Consider the following 23,674-nt stretch of genomic DNA (forward strand, 5'->3'; position numbering starts at 1 on the left):
TTAATTCAGGACCTCCGGAATGCTGAACAAAGATACTTGAAGTTAGGGCAAGGACAGCCTTATCTGGCTGCAAGACAGGGATTTATGGACTGGCCATAGAAACAAAGGAAGAGAGGATTGCGAGGCCTGAGTCACGTATAAAGCGGGGCTCTCACGAGTCAGGGGCTGTGCAATCAGACATCTGGTCGCCAGCCAGGAAGGGAGGGGGCAGGATAGGAGGAACAGCAAACCGCTGAGTAGTCCCCTCATTGTTACTTAGGTTAAAAATTTACCACCCTGCATCTCGCTTCTGTAAACCTTGCTTTTTGCTTTCCTATAAAAACCCCTCACCCCCAACCTATGGTGCGCAAGTCCTCCGAGAGACTTGTCGCCCCAGGTACCTGCGTATCATCCAATAAACCTCTTGCTGTTGCATCCGGCTGCGTGTTTTCGACTGATCTTTGGGCACGGGGTCTCTCCCGAGGGAAGATGCCCACGCGGGAGTCTTTCAGTTTAAGTCTTGTATAATAAATAACTTGGTCAAGTCATGAGAGGAAAGTAACTACAACTATCTAGTCTTCAACCCCATCTAGATCTGAGAAGGGAAATAATATTACTTGAGTAAGCAGGAAGTGCAATCAAGCAACTTCCAAAAAGTGCAACAAATGACAGAGACAACTGGCTACCCGGGCAATCAACCAAAGTCTCATTTGCAACATTGAAGCAACCAACTTTGACTAAGGCCTAGAATAATCAGACATCAGCAGGACTCCTGGTGTCTGTTGGGCAGCAGGTCCTGGCACTCCCATGTATCAAGAGCAGATACTCTGAAATACTTCATCATCTCATCCGCAAATTTCACTTTTCAATTCAACTGCACATAGAGAAATCTTCCCAATATGAAGTCCTTCATGTTAGGTAGACCTTAGCACTGGTACCCCTTTTAAAAAGAATATAATTGAGGGTGTGACACTGTGAAACAGCACTTGGTAGCACCACAAACAAAAACATTAACTGCACTGTTAATGCTACAGCTTACATCTTAACTCCTCGGGTCTCAAAATGAACATCATCTGTAGCACGTACGGCTAGTTATAAAATTTACAGTTCCTCTGAGGTAAGTGTCATGGCATATATCTATTATCCTGGACTTGAAAAGCTGAGGTAGAAAAATCAAAAATCTCATGTTTGAGGGCCTGGGCCTCCTGAAACCTTGTCTCAAAAGAGAAAAGAAAAAGGAAAAAAGGAAAAAGAAAAGAAAAATTGCCAGTTCCTTTAGAAACTTGAAATAAAATTAACAGTTTCTCTTAATGTGTTTCTTAATATAGTAAATATGTGTCTCTTAATATAATTAAAAAAAATCAGTGAATCTGGGATGTAACTCAATAAGTAAACCACTCACCATCATCATCAGCAAGGCCCTGGGTTCAGTCCCCAATACCAGAAGAAAACAAAAGACAAAGTACAATGATAATTGTATGCAGGAAAACGTCATAATAAGATCCATTATTTTGTATAACTAAAAAAATTAACAAAAATAACAAAAGTAATGAGAACTTAAAGCCATCAATGTTTGTGAAGTAATGTTTTGTTTTGTTTTTTTACTCACTAGAAATCATACTCTATACTTTTGCCAAACAATTTTATAAACATCATTTGATACCAAGTTACAGTATGGACACAGCCTTCATATAAAGATCAAGTTCCTTATTGTTCTAAAATGAATAAAGAATGAAAAACAAAGTCTTAACTTTGACCTAGAAAATGAAATGTCTCACAGGGATTCATCTGATTAAACTACTTAAGCTACATACAAGTCCAAACTCAAGATAAAACATTTATGAACTATTTGGTTTTGCTTCTTTTCTTGACCTTAATAAAGAAAATACTGAAGGAACTGCAAAGAAATCAGGGCATACACTTCAACATCTCTGCTTTGACAAGGAAAGAAGCACAGAAACATGCCTCTGCATGCTCACAAATAGAAATAATGCCATCAGCCACGAGCAAACAGCAGCAAGCAACACTAAAGCATGGATTTCACTTGACACTCCCAGAAACCGTCCTTGGACACACACCCCCACACACACACACCAAGAATTCATTTCTGGGAGAATTCTGCAAGGAAAAGTACTCTAGAATGTAGAAAGGAGAAGAGGGGGAAAGAGGGAAGAAGGGGACAAAGGACACAACAAGCTGCTGTCTTGAAACTACCACTTCTGCCATAGCACAGTGGTTACTCACAGAAATAGCTGTGCTAATAATCATCACTGGGGCCTATGGCCACCCATTCAAAGTAAGTTTCATGAGGAGAGCACTACAGGGTACCAGTCTGAAGCTGAAGGCAAAGAAACTCTGCAACATCTGAGAAGGGATGTATGTTGCATGGAACTTGCTCCCAGCAAGCAACACCCCTGTCGGGCATCTGAATCCTAATTTCTACAAAATGTGCAACCATATAATACAGGCTGCCTAACTGTTGCGGCCTCCAGCAAAAGAAAAGCCTCTACTTTGGTGTTAATCTGCTCCTGAATGTCAGCTTAGCAGATATCATTAGATTCACAAGACGGTTTGTGATGACCAGCAAAGAGACAAAAACATGAGTCAACCCTATCCTGGCTGGTTCCCAACAAAACGGCTTGCAGTCTAGGAGAGTATCACCAGAAACTACCAGAGTGAGATTAAGGATAAAGTGCCAAGCGTATTTCACTGTAAAATAATAATAATAATAATAATAATAATAATAATAATAATAATAATACTATAGCGTAAATTTGGGAAGAGATTGAAAATATATTCACGGTGTAATATTAAAATCTTCCCTAGGGTTCACGGGTCTATTCTGATTTGTTTCTGGATTACTGGAGACTGAACTCAGGACTTCACATAAGCTAGACAAGCGCTAACTACTGAGCGCTGTCTACCCAGTCCTTCTTGTGTTTATTATTTTGAGACAGTGGGTCAATAAACTGCCCAGGCTGAACTCTCTACATCTTTGTGCCTCTGCATCTCTCAGCGTTTTCCTCCGAGTGGCCAAATTGATACAGCCACTCGACGAAATAGTAGCCTTCTGTGAAAATCCTAGAGCCCAGATTCATGCCAGTATACATGGAGATAACAGAGCACGTGATAACTATATAGAGACAATTAAATACATATTGAAAGACTACATAACATAGCAAAGGGACACACTGAAACACCAAACACCTTGGAAATGAAAGAACCAAAGGCATACTGGACCCAACCTGTCACAGCCCCATGGATCTGGCTCCTACAGTCTCCGATCTACTGCTCATGAGCTCGAAAGCCACCTGGACATCATGAAGGACAAAGTGCTACCACTGAAGATGATCAGATAGCACCACGTCCCTTCAGGCATCGCTGTCCAGACACCGCCTCTCAATGAGGACATGATTACTGGATCCTTGTGAAACGAGATGCTACCGCTTTGTGAGACTGGCCTATTGAAATCTCACCCCAGTTGGTTGGTCCCACACACTAAGATAAAAGGAGTACAGGAAATAAAAGCAGGCAACAGCTGTCATTAAGACGAGGGGAGTCTAAGCAAGGACTACTATTCAAATGTTAACAGTCGCAGTATGAGGTAGTCAGGTGCAGTAAGGCAAAGGATGGATCAACATAGTCTATTACTTGATCTACAGCTTAAGCAGGGCAATGTCAATTTATGTGTGTGCAGCTTAGGCTATGAGTCATTTTAAGAGTGACTTTTTGTTAGCTAGACTCTTCCTTGGGTTCTCAGAATCAAACCTGGGCCTTTGGTGCCGAGCACATGCTTTACCACGGAGCTGAACTCCAGGACTTGAAGTTTTTGTGAGAAGGCATGCTCCTCCATCTTGGAGCTTAATATAAAATACGAGTAAATGCTAACTAATCCACGGTGACAGAAAGCAGAGTAAGTGGTTGCCTGGGGCATGGAGAAAAAAAGTGAGTGGGGAAATTCAAAATTTGAGAAGAATATATGCTAGAGTTTTAAGAACAACTGGTGAATTTGTAATAAAGACTTGTTACTCTGGAGTATTGAAGGCTTTACTAAGTACATCCTTAAGATTAACAGTAATTATTCACCATGCACTGAGAAACAGGCATAAGTTCTAATATTAACTAATTTACCACCTTGGGAAACTTCCTTCTCATCTATAAATAGCATCATGTCCAACTTGAACAATATCTCTAGTACCTACAATTTATATAAAATTATTTCCCCCAAAATTAAAAGACTGTATTATTAAAAGGATGCTTTAAGCCAGGTAGTGTGCCAGGTAGGCAGAGACAGGTGACGGATCTCTGTGAGTTCCAGGACAACCAAGTCGGTTACACAGAGAAACAAATAAACAAAACAAATCTCAAAAATCCCACAAAATCACGTTGAAATAATAAATTCCTGAATAAATGGTTTGCTTTAAAATTTTGTTACTTAAACGATTCAATTTCATCTAAAGCAGAGAATTGTCTACACTCCTCATTTAAAGGAAACTGCAGAATACAAAACAGAAGAAGTTCTCCATAGTGGCTTGTCAGTGCCTTCATGACAAAAGATTAATTCCCCTTACTCTAATCTATTATGTATCTTTTACCAGCCAGTAAATGCTCTACGGTCTCCTCCTCTCTTTGCTTCCTACGTGGCAATGATGCATTTTAAACAGGTTTTATTCCTTGTATTGATATCCTTAGATATGTGAATCCAGTTTCAAAAACAAATTATATCAAGCACACTAAGAAATATATGCAGCAATGTCCACTTTACCTCATAACTACAGAAACACAAAGCAAACAATAAAACTATTTTTATCCCACCAAACCCATGGACAGAAACACACACACACACACACACACACACACACACACACACACACAAAACAAACAAACAGAAAGACATCTACACTAGATTTGACACCAAAAATAAGTGGACCGAGAGATCTGTTCCATATTTCTATACATATTTTCTGACTCAATGTCAGGCTTGGTGTGGTGGCGCACACACGCCTTTAATCCCAGTGGCACTGAAGGTTGGGGTAGATGGATCTCTTTAAATTCCAGGTCGTCCTGGTCTACACCAGAAATCCAAGGCCAGCCAGGGGAACAGAGAGAGAAAAAATGTCTCAAGGAAAAATAAACAATAACAAAAAACGTCTGCTCAGGAATCAGATGGTCAGAGCTGTGGGAGGGATTTGAGATTTGTATCTTCCTTATTTGCTGCGGGAGCTCCTTCCGTTCCTTCAGCCAATAGCCGCTGAGATACCAGCCCATTGGGGTATGGTCCCTCTCTCAGTGGCTATTGGCTGAAGGAACGGAAGGAGCTCCCACAGCACTTATTCAAAGGTCAAATGGGTCAAAGAGTGATTTTAGCCCCTAGGAACCCTGGAGCAGAGTGAGGTTTAGAGGGCAGTGGCAACTCTCAGGGGCCATGCATGACTCCTAGTCTGACTTTTAGAATCCACATCCTCCTGACCATCACTTGACTAAGAATAACAGCGTCTTATGGCAACAAAGAACTTCTGTACTGGCTAGTTTTATGTCAATTTGATACAAACTAGAGTTATCTGAAGAGGGGTACATCAACTGAGAAAGTATCTCCATAAATCCTGGCTGTACGGCATTTTCTTAATTAGTGACTGATGGGGAGGGCCCAGCCCATTGTGGGTGTTTCCGTCTCTGGACTGGCGATCCTAGGTGCTGGAAGAAAGCAGACTGAACAAGCCAGTAAGCACATCTCTTCTAGGCCTCTGTATCAGCTCCTGCACTGTTTGAAATTCTGTCCTGACATCCTTCAGACAATGAACAGTGATATGGAAGTATAAGGTGAACAAACGGCCTCCCTAAGTTGCTTTGGCCATGGTGTTTTATCACTGTAAAAGTAATCATAACTAAGAAAGCTTCCTTCTGAGGCAATCAAGGAATTATACATTGATGATACCTCATTCCAACTTCCTCAAACAGATCAGAAACTCCCATTCTGAGATTGTATCTTCTGAGCTATAAGGACTAATTAAAAAGGTGTTTAGGTCTCATTCTGAGATCACAACTTATGAGCTATAAGGACTAATTAAAAAGGTGTTTAGGACCGGGAAGTAGGGCAGTTCAGCGGTAGAGAACTTGCTTAGCACAGAGTAGGGTCTGGGTTGGAGCCCAAGCACAGTCGCAACATAAACAAAAGGTATTCAAAAGCATATCTCACATAGAAATGAGAATTGATAAATAATATACAAAGAACAGTTTTCTTTCCTTGTTTCTTTTTTTAGGCCCTAATTGTACATAGTTATATGTTCAAGGCCTTATCAGCCTTGAACTCACAGCAATGCATCTGCTCCTCTTCTTATATACTGGAATTGAAGGCATGCACAACTACACCTGGCTTGACTTTTTAATTAAATCAATGACTTCACTGATTCTATCAAAAAAAAAAAAGGACATGTAGCCAGGCTCGGAGGTACGTATCTGTATCTCTGAAAACAATCTTCCTTGTGATACCTGGGAGTACTGTTTGCTTCATTATTTATTTATGATGCACACAGCATTCTGTCTGCATGTCTGCCTGCAGGCCAGAAAACAGCGCCCAATGGGAATTGAACTCAGGACCTCCAGAAGAGCAGCCAGTGCTTTTAACCACAGAGCTGTCTCTCCAGCCAGGGAGTACTGTTTTTATCCTATACATAAATGCATCATCTTCCTAATTTTCTTAAGATTATCTAACCTCCTACCCTTAATCTAATTTTTTTTTGAGACAGGGTTTCTCTGTAGCTTTGAAGCCTGTACTGGAACTAGCTCTTGTAGACCAGGCTGGCCTCAAACTCACAGAGATCCAGCTGTCTCTGCGTCCAGAGTGCTGGGATTAAAGATGTGTGTCGCCACCACCTGGCCCCTTAATCTAATTTATAGGAACAGGCCGTTTGCTCCCCAAGTATCTGTTATCTGCATCTGTCTCTGTCTTTCATGCATAAGAATGAAAACGAGCAGCCCACCACCTTCTATCAATAGGCATCACATCCCCTCATTGGGAGCAGAATGTCCCCTATAGGCCTATGTTTTGAAGGCAGTGGTGCCTTTGGGAGGCGGGGTCTGGCTATTAGAAAGTGACTGAGGACAACAAACCTTTGATGGTTTTAGCTCAGCAGTAGTTCTGCTTCATCTCTTCTGCTTCTTGGTCAGCAAAAATGCAAAGGGAGAATCTGCAAAACATTTCTAACACTATAAAGCCCCTTCCTTCTCTACTGGGATGCTCACAAATGTCTTGAGATCATGAGCCAAAAAGAAATCTTTCCTCCTTTAGGCTGCTACTGTCAGGAATTTTTTCATGGCAACTTAAAAGTTTAGGCCACTTAGACAGTATTTAAAGCGTGTGAGAGAACGTGCCTAGATTAAATACAAATATAACGGCATTTTCTATAAAGGCCATGTGCAGATTTTGGCTTCCGAAATGGGGATCCTGGAACAGTCTCCAGAAGCTAGTGAGGAATAACTCTAATTTTAAGTTCACATGCATGTTGAGATCTCTTCACATATGAGAAAAGGCATCCAGGCTTGGCATTTTAGCATTGTACTCCTTGTTTGGTGAACAAAAAAGAGGCACATGTCTCACCTTTTGACCACAAGCTTCAGGGTCTTATGGGAGCCTTTTACCAGGCAGATGGCTTCTTGTCTGAACCCTGAGAGATTCACGTCATTGATAGCCACGATCTCATCTCCAGCTAGTAGCTTGTCGGCGGCTGCGGCTTTGCTGCCTTCTTCAATCTGTAACACAGAAAGAGTTCCGTGAACATCCCCTGGCAAGTTCTTCCAAGGCAGCTGGGAATATAACATATACAGTGTTCAAGCAGGTCAGTTTTAGGATTACTTAGAAGTAAAAGGACCCAGGAAGCCTGGAGCAAACAGGCCCTAGAAGCTGACTTCATTCCCACTGAAGGACCACTAATACAAGGCTTCTTATTCAGCATCCCTCATCCTGGTCGGTCTCCCAGGACACCAAAGAAGGAATGGAAAGACTCAGAAACCCAGAAAACCAAACACAAAGGAATCAAAATCAGATTCATACTGTGGAATTCTCTCATGGAAACAATATTTTAGATCATTCTTACTCTTTGCTAATTATTTCTCATACATTAATCCTGTACCTTGTATTAGTAACATTTTTGAAATGCAATTCAAATTTCACACATGCACTCACAAAAGCCACGCATTCATTTGTGCAGCATTTGGTTCATTCAGAGTTGCATACTGTCCATCAATTTCAGAACGTTGTCTTGACCAAGAGAAAGAACTGTTCATTAAGCAGAATGGCTCTAATATTCTAATCGCCTTCTTTCCTTCCTTTCTTTCTTTCAGCATGAGAGAATGAACTAAGCCCCACTGAGCTATGTCCTCAGTACTATCCATTCATCACTCATTCATTCACTGAGAAAGGATCTCCCAATGTAGCCCAGGGTAGGCTTGGATTGACTTTTATAGACCAGCTTTGAGCTTAGGATCCCTTTGTGTCATATTCCAGAGGTGCTGGGATTTCAGGCCTGCATGGCCACCACCACATCCAAACTCTAGGTCTACAGATTTCCCTGCTTTGAGAAGTTCACATAAATGGAGTGAACTCCATTAAATGTGATGGCTAAATAAAATCCACGGCATGAACAAAGCACATTTTCTTCATAAATTTACCAGCTGATAGTCATTTGTTTCTACTTTAGTGATTATGAATAATGCATCTATAAATATTGATATACAAGGTTTTATATAGATATATTTTCATTTCTGTTGGGTATACCTACAAGAAGAAATTGTGGGTCCTATGGTAACTATATTTAACAGTTTTAAGGAACTATCAGTTCTTTCCTAAAACAACCATAACATTCCATTCCTCAACATAACATTCCATTTCTCATAAACATTCTTCATATCTTTACTACAGCCCTAATCAGATTACATCACACTACGGTTATTAAGAGCTTCATTAATTGGTGCTAAGACTATCCCCACTGAGGTGGTGTGGGTTCAGCAGTGGAGCACTTGCCTGGCATGCATGGGTAAAGGTTCCCTCCTCAGCACAGGGAAAAGAAGAAACACATACACAAAGCTTGACCATCACATCACCTTTTAAAGCTCCTACCTTAGAATCAAAACAGAGATCACTGACTCATAGCCAGTTATCTGATCTATAACTTATAGCACTTAGTGGTGACTAAACGCCAGTGAGGCCAGCAGATAACTATAGAGTCATACACATCCTGAACTTCTGCACAAGTGGTTGGCTAGCAAATAGTCATTGGCCAAATAAAATTCAGCCATGGGACTTTACTGTCCTTGTTACTTATTAATAAAACTTACCAGAACACAAATACACATTTAGATAGTGCCACGAAGCACCACTGGCTTTTAGGCCCACAAAGCCAAATACATTTCTACTTTTTCTATTACACCCTCCTCCCAAAAACACTTACAAAGAAACAAGAAGTTGCAAAGAACCCGTGTTCTTTACACCACCAAACAAATGACTGGCGGCACTCACTGCACAATCTGTTGAGCTGACTTGTTTGGTTTGGTACAACAAACTCGTGATCACACTTCTGTCTCATATTTTGTGGTGGTGCACACACTTTATAACAGTACCCAAGAGACTGAAGAAGAGATTGCTGGAGTGGTATATTATTTGTGTTTTGATAAATAAGTCTTGCCTGAAGACCAGAGGCAGAGCTAAAGCAACTTAGAATTCAGGCAATGGTGACATAAACCTTTAACCCCAGGATTTGGGAGACAGAGTCAGAGGGATCTCTGTAAGTTCAAGGCTACCCTGGGCTACAGAAAATCAATGAAGAAAAAAATCCAGGTGGTGGTGGCTCACGACTTTAATTCCAGTCCAGGAGAGTCATACACTGTTAATCCTAGCACTACAGGGATATAAAATGGGAGGAGAGAGAGAGAGACTTAGGGGGCTTAGTTTGCGGTTGCCCGGCCTTGGTAGAGGTAAGACTTCTCTGGTGGCTTGACTGCTTTGCTTATCTAGTTTTCAGACTGAATCCCAATTTATCTCTGGGATTTCTATTATTCACGCTACAGATTGCTACAAGTTTTAGGCCAGCCTGAGCTATAAAATTAGACCTTGAATCTAAATAATTTAATAAATAAATGCATCTACACATTTTACTAAAATCTCTACCAAGTCCCCAGGAGAACTGAAGTTTTATGCTAAAAAGGCAATTATCCACTGTAGGTCAGTATCACACACAAGATTAAACTAGTACTCCTAGCTTATCCTAAAGGAGCAAGCCTGTAATTTCAGCTACTCAGGAGGCTAAAGCAGTAACTTAGCAGCCCTTGCTCAGAAACAAAAAAATAAAAACTGGGCTGGAAGATAGTTCAGCAGACAAACGTGCTTGTTGTCAAGCCCGATGAACAGATTTTGATCCCTAGGCTTCATATGGGTAAAAAGAGAGACGCGACATTTGCTCAGTGGAAGAAGAGAACTAGCTCCTGCAAGTTGCCTGGAGTTACACACACACACACACTCACACAAACACACACATACACACACACACAGAGAGAGAGAGAGAAACAGAGAGACACACACATGAATAAATGAAATAATGAATGAAATGTTAATGTTTTTAAAAACTGGGTTGGGGATCTAGTTTAGTAGCAACAAACTTATCTTCATGCATGAGGCTGCAGGTTCAAGTAAACACTCCTGTCAAAACCAGGAAGTAGTCCGTCTAATAACAACTCACTTCCAAAGTCCAACGTTTGCTTTCTTTTTTTGGGACAGGATCTCACAGTGTCACTGTGACCGGCCTTGCTGTGTAGACAGATCAGGCTGGCCACAAACTCACAGAGAGATTCACCTGCCTCTACCTTTCAAGTGCTGGGATTAAAGGTGTGTGCCAGCACACACAGCAAATCTAAACGATTTTACCCCAACGTAAAAACAAACATACTTAATTTATACCTGACTCAAGACACACACAGTCAAAATGCACTAACGACATCTAAAAGAAACTAGGTTTTGACAAGTCTCATGGGAAAGTCTTAGGAGTGCTCAGGTGGAAAATCATGTGGGCAACTGTGTAATGGTAGGACCCAAGGAAAGCCATCCTACCTGTGGAGTGACCAGAAACAGAAAGTATTTAAAGACTGAAAGTGAGGTTGGGGGTACCAATTGAGGCAACTTAGATATAACACAGACTGTGGAGGAAGAATGGATACCAAGAACAGATCCAGGATTGCTGACAGTGGTGGAAGAGAACACAAGACAAAACCCAGGAAGACAACACTGGAGCTGGGATCACTTCCCCTAAGTCAGCTGGCGGAATCTCAATGTCAGGCCTTTCGATCCATTAGGAGTCTAGTTCCCCAGTTGGTGGGCTGAGAAACAGAAAATATTTTGGACCTTGCTACTAAATAATTACGTATTCTTGATGCAAACAACCCAGATTCCGTGAACAGGTAAAATGTATACATACACACGACATGCAATCTAGCCTTTTTTAAAAAGTGGAGTTGAGATAGAGTTCAGAGGTAGGGTACCTCCATGCCACACATAAGATCTCAGAGTCAATCCCCACTATGCTCATGCCCCCCAAAGAATCTTCTGTCATATGTTACAATAAGGATGAATTTTTACATTAAGCAATGACATATATCAGAATTTTTTTTAAAAAAAAATAAGCAGGTAACTCCATTTATATGAGGTACCTAAGTACCCAAAACCATAGAGATAGAAGCAGAATGAGGGTTTCCAGGGGATGCGAAGAGGGAGGAAGAAGAAAGAGTTAGCATTGAATGGGGCCAGAGTTTCGGTATGAAACAATTGAACGCCGTCAGCACACAGACACTCGTGATGTGTGGACAACAGTGTGAACTACACCTAATGCCATTGTGTCTACATTTCAACATGCTTTTTAAATGCTCAATTTTAACTTGGTTACATTTTCACACGATAAAAAGTTGTGTGTTCTTCAGTATATAAAAGGAAGAAAACTATTCTGCCCCAGCATAAAATTGATAGGGACTGAACTTTAAAACACATCCCCAACCCTAAACATTTTAAATTCTACTAACATTGAGAAGAATCTTTAGAAAAGTCATGGTGACAGGATTATTGCACTAGGAATTGAAGTCAAGATTTTATGCATGCAAGCCAAGCACTCTATAAATACCTCCAGTTCCAGTATTTCTGAAACTGTGTCTCACAATTGTCACCACATTGCCCTTAAACTCCTGAACCAGCTACTGTTATGCCTACTTGACACACTGAAAGAAGGAACATCTCAGTTGAGAAAATGCCTCCATGAGATTCAGGTGTAAGGCATCGCCATGGCTTAAAACTAGAATTCAACAGCAACACTAATTCCAGAAAGCCCAAAAAACACATGGAAATTAAACAATGTTCAGCTGAATCATCAATGCATCAAGGAAAAAAATTTAAAAAATTAAAATTTCCTAAAATTCAACGAAAATGACCACACAACATACCCAGATTTATGGGACACAATGAAAGCAGTGGAAGAGGAAAGTTCATAGTACTAAATGCCTACATAAAGAAACTGGAAAAAATCCTGCACTAGTGAATTAACGGAACATTTGAAAACTCTAGAAGAAAAAGAAGTAAATTCACCCAGGAGGACTAGACAGCAGGAAATAATCAAATTGAGAACTGAAGTCAACAAAATAGAAACAAAGAAAACAATACAAAGAATCAATGAGGCAAGGAGTTGGTTCTTCCAGAAAAATCAACAAAATAGACAAACCTTTATCCAAACTAACCAAAGGCAGAGAGAACATCAAAATTAACAAAATCACTCATAGGTGGTTTTAAAACATAAAGCAAAGAAAACCAGTCTACAAACCACAATCCCAGAGAACTTTAGACAACAATGAGGACACTAGAAGAGACTTACATAGATGTAATCTACATGGGAAGTAGAAAGTATAAAAAGACAAGATCTCCTGAGGACATTGGGAGCATGGGGACCTTGGGGGGAGGGTTGAAAGGGGGAGGAAAGAGGCAGGGAAGGGAGCAGAGAAAAATGTAGAGCTCAGTAAAAATCAATAATTCAAAAAAAAAAGAATGTCCAAGATCAAAAACACTGATGACAACTTATGCTGGAGAGGTTGTGGGGAAAAGGAAACACTTTCTGCATTGCTGGTGGGCATGCAAGCTGGTACAGCTCCTTTGGATGTCAGTGTGGCAAGTACTCAAAAAACTAGGAAGCAACCTTCCTCAAGACCCAGTAATACCACTTTTGGGTATATATCTAAAGGATGCTCAATCGTGCCACAAGGACATGTGCTCAACTATGTTCATAGTAGCATTGCTTGTCATAGCCAGAACCTGGAAACAATGTAAATGCCCCTCAACCAAAGAATGGATAAGGAAAATGTGGTACATTTACACAATGGAGTACTACACAGCAGAAAAAATAATGACAGCTTGAAATTTGTGGGCAAATGGATGGATCTAGAAAACATCATATTGAGTGAGGTAACCCAGATCCAGAAAGACAACTCACTCATGTCTCACTCATAGGTAATTTTTAAACATAAAGCAAAGAAAACCAGCCTACAAATCACAATCCCACAGAACCTAGACAACAATAAGGACCCTAAGAGACATACATAGATCTAATCTATATGGGAAGTAGAAAAAGACAAGATCTCCTGAGTAAATGGGGAGCATGGGGACCATGGAAGAGCGTAGAAGGGGTGGAGAGAGGTAGGGAGGGGAGTGAAGAAAAATATATAGCTCAATAAGAACAATTTTTTGAAAAAGATTCAGGTGTAAGGCATTTTCTTAATTAATGATTGATGTGGGAGGGCCCAGCCCAGCCCATTGTGGATAGTACCATCCCTGGGCTGGTGGTCCAGGGAGCCAGCTGAGCAAGCCATGAGAAGCAAACTGGTAAACTCCTCCTGCCCTGTCTTAGTTCCTGTCCTGACTTCCCTACAGCCTGTGATATGGAAGTGTAAGTCAAAGAAACCCTTTACTCAAGTTGCTTTGGTCATGGTGTTGTGTTGCAGCCACTAAGACAGTTCCCATAAACTGGAATCATTAAGTATGCCACGATGCCTAGTCAAGGCAGTTTTTAGAGCCGTGCTTCCTCGGAATGACACGTTACCTGTGTCTGACTCAGCTATGATGAGTGGGTTAAAAGTAGGCTTTCCATCCTGTTCCTATAAATGCTTTTATAATAAGTTCAGGGACATATGATCAAAGGGATCTCATCTGAGTCCTTCCATCTTCTCAAAGAGGGATAATAACACTTGTTATTTCTTGTCTACAAAGACAAGACATAAATAAACACCCTTAAGGCCTTTCTTAGCTAGACCCCATCCATCCATCTTTTCCAGGGAAAACATGTTTGCATCTGGAAGATACCATGACATTTTCCTTTCCATGGCTCCCTCGATGAGATATTTATATTTGCAGGAGGAGTGTAATCAGAAAACAAAAATCTGGTCACTATATCCCAGCCTGGTGTCACTACAGCCTAAAATCCGGCGCTGATCCAGCACGGTGAGAATACCCAGAACCTGGAGAATACCTTCAGCACCAACCGAGTGGGCAAGCATTGGGACATGCTGGCAATGACTTTGACATGCTTTATCTCAGTGCAGAAAACAACGATCTGATCATTTGAACACTGTGGTTGTAGTCAAGAGGACCTGGCACCACTATGGGGGTCTGACTAGCTTCAATCAAGCAGAAACCGCTGCCAAGCGTGTTGAAGCACAGCTAAAGATCTGAAGGAGCTCTTGTGATATTCCGCTAGCACCAATGGTGCCTAATCATCCCTTCCACAACATCAGTACAGACCACAGGTATCATTGAGGATTAGCTCACCTCTTCGGGGAGTCTGAAGGACACTACTGTTAGAACTCTAAGCTCTTATCTGATTTATAGACAGTGGCAATATCAGATGAAAGATTTAGCTCCATGATGACCTCTTGAAAGAAACCCACCAGACACTTGAAGATACCCTAAATGCTGTTGCTGTGAGTTGTAACAAGAACGCTTTTCCCCTCTTTGATCAGAGACTCTTCTTCAAAGGGGGGAAATTAAATAATAGCTTAAGCCAATCAAACCCATGCAGTTCCTGGCAGATGGAGAGACCTATGTGTGAAGCTGTGAAAATTGTGGCTACTTGGGGCAAGGCCGAGAAGCAAAGGCAAGCAGGCACACTATTCCTCTGAAACACACTTTCCCTTGTATTCATGTCTTCTATACCTTTCTCCAACACTGATCACATCTTCAGGATGTTAAGTGGCCGTTTGAAAAAGGGATAAATGGCTCCCATTTTCATCTTAGTATTTGTCCTGAGCCCATTGCCCTCACGATTTGTCAGTATAGCACCTCTAGAGTGCAATTCCTTTGTCTAAACCCAGGAAATGCTTCTCTTATCCAGGAGAATCAAGACATAGTAATTATAGTTTGTCTTAGTGCATTGTTTACTAAGGAGCTGCTTGGAAAAAGGACAGAGAAGAACCATGCATGATGGGACATGCCCAAAGAGAAACCAGAGTCTATTTGCTTTCTGTCCCTGGAGCCTATCCTTTGTGTTAAATCTCAAAGAAAGCCTGAACAAAAGGCTGAGGGGTCTGTTTAACATATCAAAGTGGATACCGGCAGCCAGATTGTCCCATCATTTCTCAGTATGACAAGTACTTGCTACAGAGTTATCTTGGTGGGCATACCCTAGGCCCTACCCTAAACCTCTCCAGGCCCTGAGCATCATGTCCCTTTCCCCAGTTTCTCTTCTACAAAACCGAGTCATTTTGGCTATGAATCCTCTTTGTTCCCATACACGCTTGGGTCCCCGTTCCTTTCTGGGTCCCCTCCTCTCTTCCCTTTCTCTCTCACTCTCCCCCTCCTCTCTCCTCTCCTGGCCCAGTTCAGTCTGCTGCCCATTATTTATTTTATGGGCATTGGTGTTTTGCCTACATGCATGTCTGTGTGAGGGTGTTGGGTCCCTTGGAACTGGAGTTACAGACAGTTGTGAGCTGCAAAGAGGGTGCTGGGAATTGAACCCAGGTCCTCTGGAAGAGTGGCTGATGCTCTTAACTGCTGAACCATCTCTTCAGCCCCGATGTCCTTATTTTTCATTTACTATGTCCTATTGAAGCTGGGTAAATGAGGAATGCAGTTATTCCAATGGAAGATGAACGTATCCTGTGTAGTGATTTTTGAAAAACGATTCCCTCCCTGATCCTAGAGCAGCTGGTATGCTGTATTTAATATTACACAAAACTTCTTCTGAGGTTTCTAGTGGTAGCTGCGAAATAGTACTACATTAAGTCAAGAGAAAAGAAACCATTCCCTACACCAAATTGGAATAAATTCTTTGGCATCAAAGGACCAGGAGTGCCTCCTGCTGTGGATCTTCTGCCGTGTTACGAGGCAGTGAGATGTCACTTGGTAGCATATAAGTGCACAATATTTCACCATTGCCTCATGAAGCAGGTTCAGTTGCTCTGCCCAGCCATGTGAGGACTGATATCCACTTTGCACCTAACATCTTTTCCCTAATCAGTATAATTTAAAATTATAATTTATATTTAAATAAAACTTTATATTTTATTAATTATATACTTTTATTAATATAATATATTTTATATAATTATGTATTTTATTAATATATTTATATAAATTTAAATAAAATTTTAAAAAGAAAAATCTTTGCCAATTTCCATTCTATACTGAATTCATATGCTATCTTAAGTTGAGCGTAATTATTCGGGCTTGGAATAGAAAAACACCTAAACTTGACACCAATTTTCAAAGAGAAATGACTGGAGGTAACTGTGAGCCAGACATGGGTGATACACATTTATGATCCCAGCACTCAGGAGCTTGAGATGAAACAATTAAAAGTTTGTGTCCAGCCTGAGGTACACAGTGAGACCTTGTCTCGAACAAACAAATAAACATAGAAAATACAGAATTGATGTTTGTTACACTGTAGCCCTGTGAGACCTTGTCTCAAAAAAAAAACAAACAAACATAGAAAATACAGAATTGATGTTTGTTACACTGTAGCCCTGTGAGACCTTGTCTCAAAAAAACCAAATAAACATAGAAAATACAGAATTGATGTTTGTTACACAGTGACCCCATGCTTGTAAGGTAAAGTCAGATTGTGTGTTGTAACTACCCATTCGGATACTATAGACCCTTACAGACAAGAATCAAGTCTTGGGAAGATTAAAGAACGTGAATTGAATTCTACAGGGAACCAGGTGCACTATAGACAAAACAGTGTAGCACAATGGAAATAAGAGGGGCCGTGTTCACCTTGGTTTCAGAGTGGAGATGTAAAGGCTCTACAGACAAAGTGTTGTCATCAGCAACTTGAAAGGAAGACAGTGAGATTAAGGAGGACATTCCATGGAAGTCCTGGCATGAAGAAACATGCAGGCAGGAAATGGAGGCATGCCAGAGGGATGAGTCAGGGGAAAGAGTGTAAAGAATAAACAGGAATGTGGAAGGGGAAGGGCGGAAAGTGAGAGACTGAGAACCTGACCTTAAAGCTTGACCTTGAAGCTGAATATGGGCACTGTTCTTCAGGTAGTGGAGGTAGGTAAGCGAGGGCAAAGAAGTCAAGTGTGAACGTATGATGAAAACAACTACTTCAGGATGATTAACCTTGTAGTTAGAATCAAAACAGACTCCTTCAGCAAAAAGAATGAAAAGCAAGAAGCATACCCCCGTGACCAGTCATCAGAACGAAACAGGAAAGAGCAACTTTGCTGTTTTACCAGCCTGAGATCATACTCCAAAATATGAGTCACACCTGCAGGTTATCAGCCGTAATTATATTTCACCTCACAGTGAATAACCTAAAATGCATGACCAGACCATGTCTTTTGTTAGACGGGAGAATAACGACTTCTCCTCGGTCTTCTTAAGTCCCTTACTCATTCTGTCTGGTCTCAGTTCCTTCAGAAAGGAAGCTTGACTCAGATTGGGAGTGGAGTGTTTAACAGGTTAGGAAATGCCATGAAGGTGGAACTTCAGGGAAAAGAATACAGAAGTCTAGCGATCCTTTCATCCTCCCCGAAATAAGGGTCAGGTTGGACTTGATCCTAAGACACAGAGACGCAGACATGGCCTAGACAGGGTGATAGGCAGAGACAGGTAAATGAAATGTTTATAAGGAAGATGATGGGTTGGGGACAAGGTCTGATGCAAGGGCAGAGGTGAGTAGCCACCAAAATGTGAAGGGAAGTACCCATGGGGGCCTCAGTTTCCCAAGGCAAGCCCAGGATCCAGGGCTGTGCAGACAGCCATTAGTGAACAAAAAGGAGCTAACTGCTCCTCTGACTGTAAGAGCCAGTTATTGAGTCAAATAATTGTAATGTAGACAGGGAGCCAGGTCAGATAGACTGGGAGCCAGGGTGACATTAACATTCTATGGCAAGGGCTCACAGCTTTCATGGTAATGAACAAAGAGCCCAGCACTGTGTGGGCCTCTTCTCCAGATGGGGCGAAGGCCTGAAGACTCTGGTACCTGGCAAATCTCTATCAAGAGCAGACAATGCCAGCTACAATCTGCCAAAGAAACACCTATGAAGAGAACTAAATCCAAAAGACAATTTTCTGAAGAAATTTATATTTCTGTAGAAACAAGGGATTTGAAAATAGTGTATCCCAAACACTTCCTGTTATCAAAGTACCACGAGTTAGCAATGCATTGCCTCAACTTCAAACTTAAGAAAATAGAAAAGAAGAACCTATCTACAGGCCAAGGCAGAGCTGGAAAACAAACCTGGAACCATACTGACCGGACCCTCCAAATCTCCAAACCCAAGCTGCACGTCTCAGTGACAGGAAGGCACAAGCAACTCACCACCTAGACGAACAGCTAAGCTTTGGGGAGCTGGGGAAGACAGGTTTCTTTTGTGTACATACCCTGACTCTGACCCAGGAGAGACTGCCTTCTTCTTCTATTCTATTCTAAATATGAATATGCTATTCAAATTTATTTTGAGTTCTTTTTACCTGCAGCAGTTATTAGTTAATGCCAAGTCAAATATAAACAAGAGCCTGTTGTTAATGATATGGCATTAAGAGCAGCTCCAAACTACCACACTCGAGAAATCTCCTGCCTCAGCATCCCGAAAAGCTGTGACTATAGGTACATGAGCAGAAGAAATTTTTTTCAACAAGAGTCACAGGCATAGAGTAAATAAGCCTTACTTTGCAAGATCTCTGGTCTCTATGGCAACTACTCTAGTTTGTTTTTATAAAGAGACAAATTTGGCACAGGAGGAAAAATCAGGTGGCAAGGTGGGAAAAAGTTTGTGTCATGGAAGGTTTACAAAACATTGAGGAGAGATAACGACTTAACACTTGTCTGTATAGGATTTAGAAAAAAAAAACAACTCATTTTTCCTTAGTCTCAGTTTGGTCATCCAAAAACTGTCTGGTTGTCTAAATGGGGTTTGGAGATGCACTGCTATCATCTCAGCCACTTGGGAGGCTGAAGTAGGAGAGCTGGGAGCTACAGGTCAGCCTGGGCTATAGTGAGACCCACTCTCAACAAAGTAAAACATAAAAGCAAGCAAACAAAATACCACCAGGACAGCTAGAAATGGTGGCAAATACCGATAATCCCAACACTGGGGAAATTGTATGCAGAAGGATCAAGAGTCCAAGGTCATCCTCACCTACATTATTCTACTCAAGAGCAATCTGAGCTACACAGATTCTACCTTAAAAATAATGGAAGTGGGGGAGGAAGGAAAAAGGAAGATAAATAAAAGGGGAAGGGAAGGAAAATTAAGGGAAAGAGGAAATGATAAGGAAATGAAAAGAGGGATGGGAAGGAAAGGAAGAAGAGAAGAATGGAAAGGAGGGAGAATGAGGAAAAGAAAACATCCTAAGACAACCAGGAAGGTACAAGTGAGATAAAATGAAGATACGTTGCAAATTCATAATACAAGTATATCCACAGATGACTGTTATTATTACAACATGTTTATGTCAAATTGGTATTAAAGCTGGGTATAGCAGCACAAACCTGTAGTCCCAGCACTTGGGAGGTGAAGGCAGAGGATCGGTTTAAGGTCATTTTACACAAGCATGAGACACACAGATACTGCCTTCAAAAACAAAAACACCCTGGGTGAGCTACAAGGATTCAAGTGAGACTAAGATGGAAACATGTTACAAACTCCAATTAGTATAAAAAATTATTCAGAAATTACTATTATTGTTACAAGGATACAAGTGAGATTAAGATGGAAATGTTGCAAACTCCAAGTATTACTATTATTATCACAATCTATGACTGATGAGGAATGGGAGGTGGGTTTCATGGAGACTTCCCACAATCCCAACACTTGGGAGGTGGAGGCAGGAGAATAGCAAGCAGTTCAAAGTCATCCTCAGTGAGTGAGTTTTAAGTCATCTTGAGCTACATGAGACCCTATCTCCATAACCGAAAAGAAGGGCATGAAGAGGGAGGAAGAAAAAGAAAAAGAAAAAGAAGGGACTGGAATGAAACTCAGAAAGTCCCACTCAGGTCATGATGATAATATGAGAACAGTGGAAGCTTACTGGAAAGGAAGATGACATCTCCACCAGCCATTTCCTCCAAAGTTACTCAGGTAGAATGCTTTCTAGCCCTCGTATGTAAGGAGATTTGAGAGAAAAACTCCTGTACATTTGTATTGTTTAAACACAGTCAAGTTTCCTATATAGCATTCCAGAAAACACAAAAAGTTTTCATTTGTAGCCGGGGTGGCTTAAAAATTTAGCCTAAGTGAATTGTATAGAAACCAGGTTACATTTCCCCCAAGAATTAAACGGTACCTAATTGCGAGGAGGTAGGGGGTGGAGCACTTGTTTGGCACAGGCAGACCTGAGTTCTATACTTAGAGATGTAGGAAAACTAAAGAATCTTCCATGTATCTTGTCTGACACAGAGGCAATATATGATTTTGTTGAGTGTGATGGAGATCACCTGTACTCCCAACAATCAAAACACGAAAGCAGGAGGATTGGGAATGATAGGCCAGCTGAGTTACAGGCTACAGAGCAAGCAGGAGGCCAACCTGAGCTACACAGAAAGACTGAGGGGGGAAGGGATCAGCTAACATGTCACGGTCTGAATACCCTTTATTTACAATCAGCAAGGAACAGAAAAGAATACACGTACATATATGTATTCACCAGCTGGTCCTATGAAGAGCCCGTGCATGGGTCAGGAAAATTGTTTTCAAGGATCTCCATTCATTAGGTCGAAAGAGGAAGCTGCTAAGGAGTCAAGGCAGAGAGGACATAACAGAAGAGAGAGCTCACATCTCGGTTACATGAGGCGATAGATAGATAAGGAGAGGGTCCCAGAAGGCACCAACCCATTTTCACACTCCTCTACATCTTCACCTTGACAAGCACAGCTATACTAACAACCATCAGCACTTCAAACCAGTTAAGAGATAACCAGCTCGAGACTCTCCATTTGCCTGTGAACCTTCTCCCAGTCAAATTAGTTTCTCATCATTTTGAAATCCCCTTGCCACAGAACCCTCCTCACTGACTACCTCTGCTCCCTGGTCAAACCCAGAAAGAAGAAAGTTACTGTCCTTAGGTGCACAGCTGTGCAGTGTCAGCTTGTGCAGCCAGCCATGGGGGGAGTGGGGGGCAAGCACCAGCTTCAGAATGGTGCTGGGATCATGGTGTCTGCAGGGACAAATGCACATGCAACTCTAAAGAAACAAATCCATTCTGACATACATAGCTCAACGACCTGATATAACACACAGGACGATAGCAGATAACAGGAGCTATGTGTGTCGATGTGTATTAGTCAGCTTTCTGAAACTATGACAAAATGCCTAGAAGAATCAACTTAAAGAAAAATGGATTCGTCTTACGGTCCCTTGAAAGGCTGCCTCTGAGCTTGGAAGTAAACAGGGCAGCGGAAGCACTTAATAGAGCACATTTGTTTACCTCAGGGCCCTCAAGAAGTGAATGAGGCAGAGCCTGGGGTTATCAACATTCCCTCCAAGGGCATGCCTGCCATGATCTAACTTCCTGTTAACAACAGATTCCACTTCCTAGGTTCCACCATCTCCTAAGAGCACCACAGACCAGCAACTTTTAATACAGGGACTTCGGGGGCCTTTAAGATCCAAACTATACCAAAGACTAAAGAATATTTAAACCTCTTGCCTCTCCTCTACTCTTTTTTGTTGACGGAATTTCTGTCCTGCCAGGTTCCAGCAATTGTTAAGTCCCAAAGAAATTATACAGAGGTCTTCATTAGTTATAAACTGATTGGCCCATTAGCTCAGACTTCTTCTTAACTCTTATAACTTATATTAGCCCATTATTCTTATCTTCATTAGCCACATGGCTCAGTACCTTTTCAGCAAGGCAGTCACATCTTGCTTCTGTGGTCGAAGATAAGGGAAAGAAGCCAAATAAATTCATTCTGACACCCAGGCAAGCAAAGGAAGAACTGAAAACTATCCCTAGAAAGCAGAAATAGTTGAACGTAATTTAAATTTTACAATTTTCTGTGTAAGACACTTTGCAAAACATGAAAATAAAAATCAATGTTTACATTAAACAAAAAAAGAATATTTAAACCAATATTGTCTACAATAACTCAACACTGGCTATTTTACCCAAATATTTGATTAGTAAAAACTTGTGTGTGTGGGGGAGAGGTGAATAGCCAAACAGAACACCTTACCTTAAAACACATTTCTCAACCTCAGCACTGATAACACTTGGGGCCAGGCCATTCTTTGTTTGGGCAGAATGGATGTCCTAATATTTCATAGGTTGTTTAGCAACATTTTCACCAGCTAGATACTACGATGTGCTCTCCAGACACCATCACACGTCTCCTAAGGGACATAATCAACCAGTGAAGAACCACTATGTTAAATAATATATGATATCCAGAATAGCTCAAGTAGGACAGAAATCCAAAGCCACGTCACTTCCTCTGCACCATGGCAGGAAGCGGGGAGCCACCTGGTTCACACAAATCAGACTCCTTCTGGTCTGTAAGAAGAATGCCTAAGTTTGGACAGGTGGGGCCATCATATTTAATACTGTTCTACCATTTCCAAGCAAAGCAGGCCTTGATATATCTAGTCACCCCAATAATGGGGTATCACATGCCCCAATAATGATGGGCATACTGTCCACTCATCATCAAAATGGACATTACTCTGGCTTGCTCACATTCAGCCTAAAAGACCCCAGTCCTTACATACTGAGGCTTCCTACCTGATGGAGCAATTGAGAGGTAACTAGGTCATGAGGCCTCTGACCTAACTACAAAATAAGCCACTGGTGAGTACATAATGTGACGTCATTACTGGCAGGCAACATGTAGCTGGAGAAAGAAGGTCATATCCTAAACGGATATATCACATCCCCGATCCTGCACCCCTTTCTCTGCTTTCCGGCTATTGTGAGGTGAGTAGTTCTGATCCACCACACTCTTTGCCTGTGCCCTGCCTTTCCAGAGATCCAGAAGCAACAGAGCAGGCTGAGCAAGGACTGTAACCTCTGAAACTGGGAGTCAAAAATCAATCTTTCCTTCACTGAGTTATTTCTATCAGGTAGCCTGTCCTGTCACAGTGAAAAAACATAACCAGTATCTTTCTAAGGACAGAGACCAAATTTTATATTTCGTTTTTCTACCCCTCTTGTATAGGTGGCCCTCACCATACA

At 41.4% G+C, this 23,674-nt stretch overlaps 1 protein-coding gene across 1 annotated transcript in view; it reads right to left on the reverse strand.

Moving 5' to 3' along the window:
- Positions 1 to 23,674, reverse strand: part of Shroom2 (shroom family member 2) — a 116,511-nt gene that overhangs the window by 54,261 nt on the left and 38,576 nt on the right. Inside the window, exon 2 of the mRNA XM_048441666.3 lies at positions 7,577 to 7,728. Within this exon, the coding sequence (XP_048297623.3) occupies positions 7,577 to 7,728 (152 nt within the window). The remainder of the gene's footprint in view (positions 1 to 7,576; positions 7,729 to 23,674) is intronic.

The sequence above is a fragment of the Myodes glareolus genome, chromosome X (assembly GCF_982192425.1).
Source record: "Myodes glareolus chromosome X, mMyoGla1.1, whole genome shotgun sequence".
In the NCBI taxonomy this organism is placed as follows: Eukaryota; Metazoa; Chordata; class Mammalia; order Rodentia; family Cricetidae; genus Myodes; species Myodes glareolus.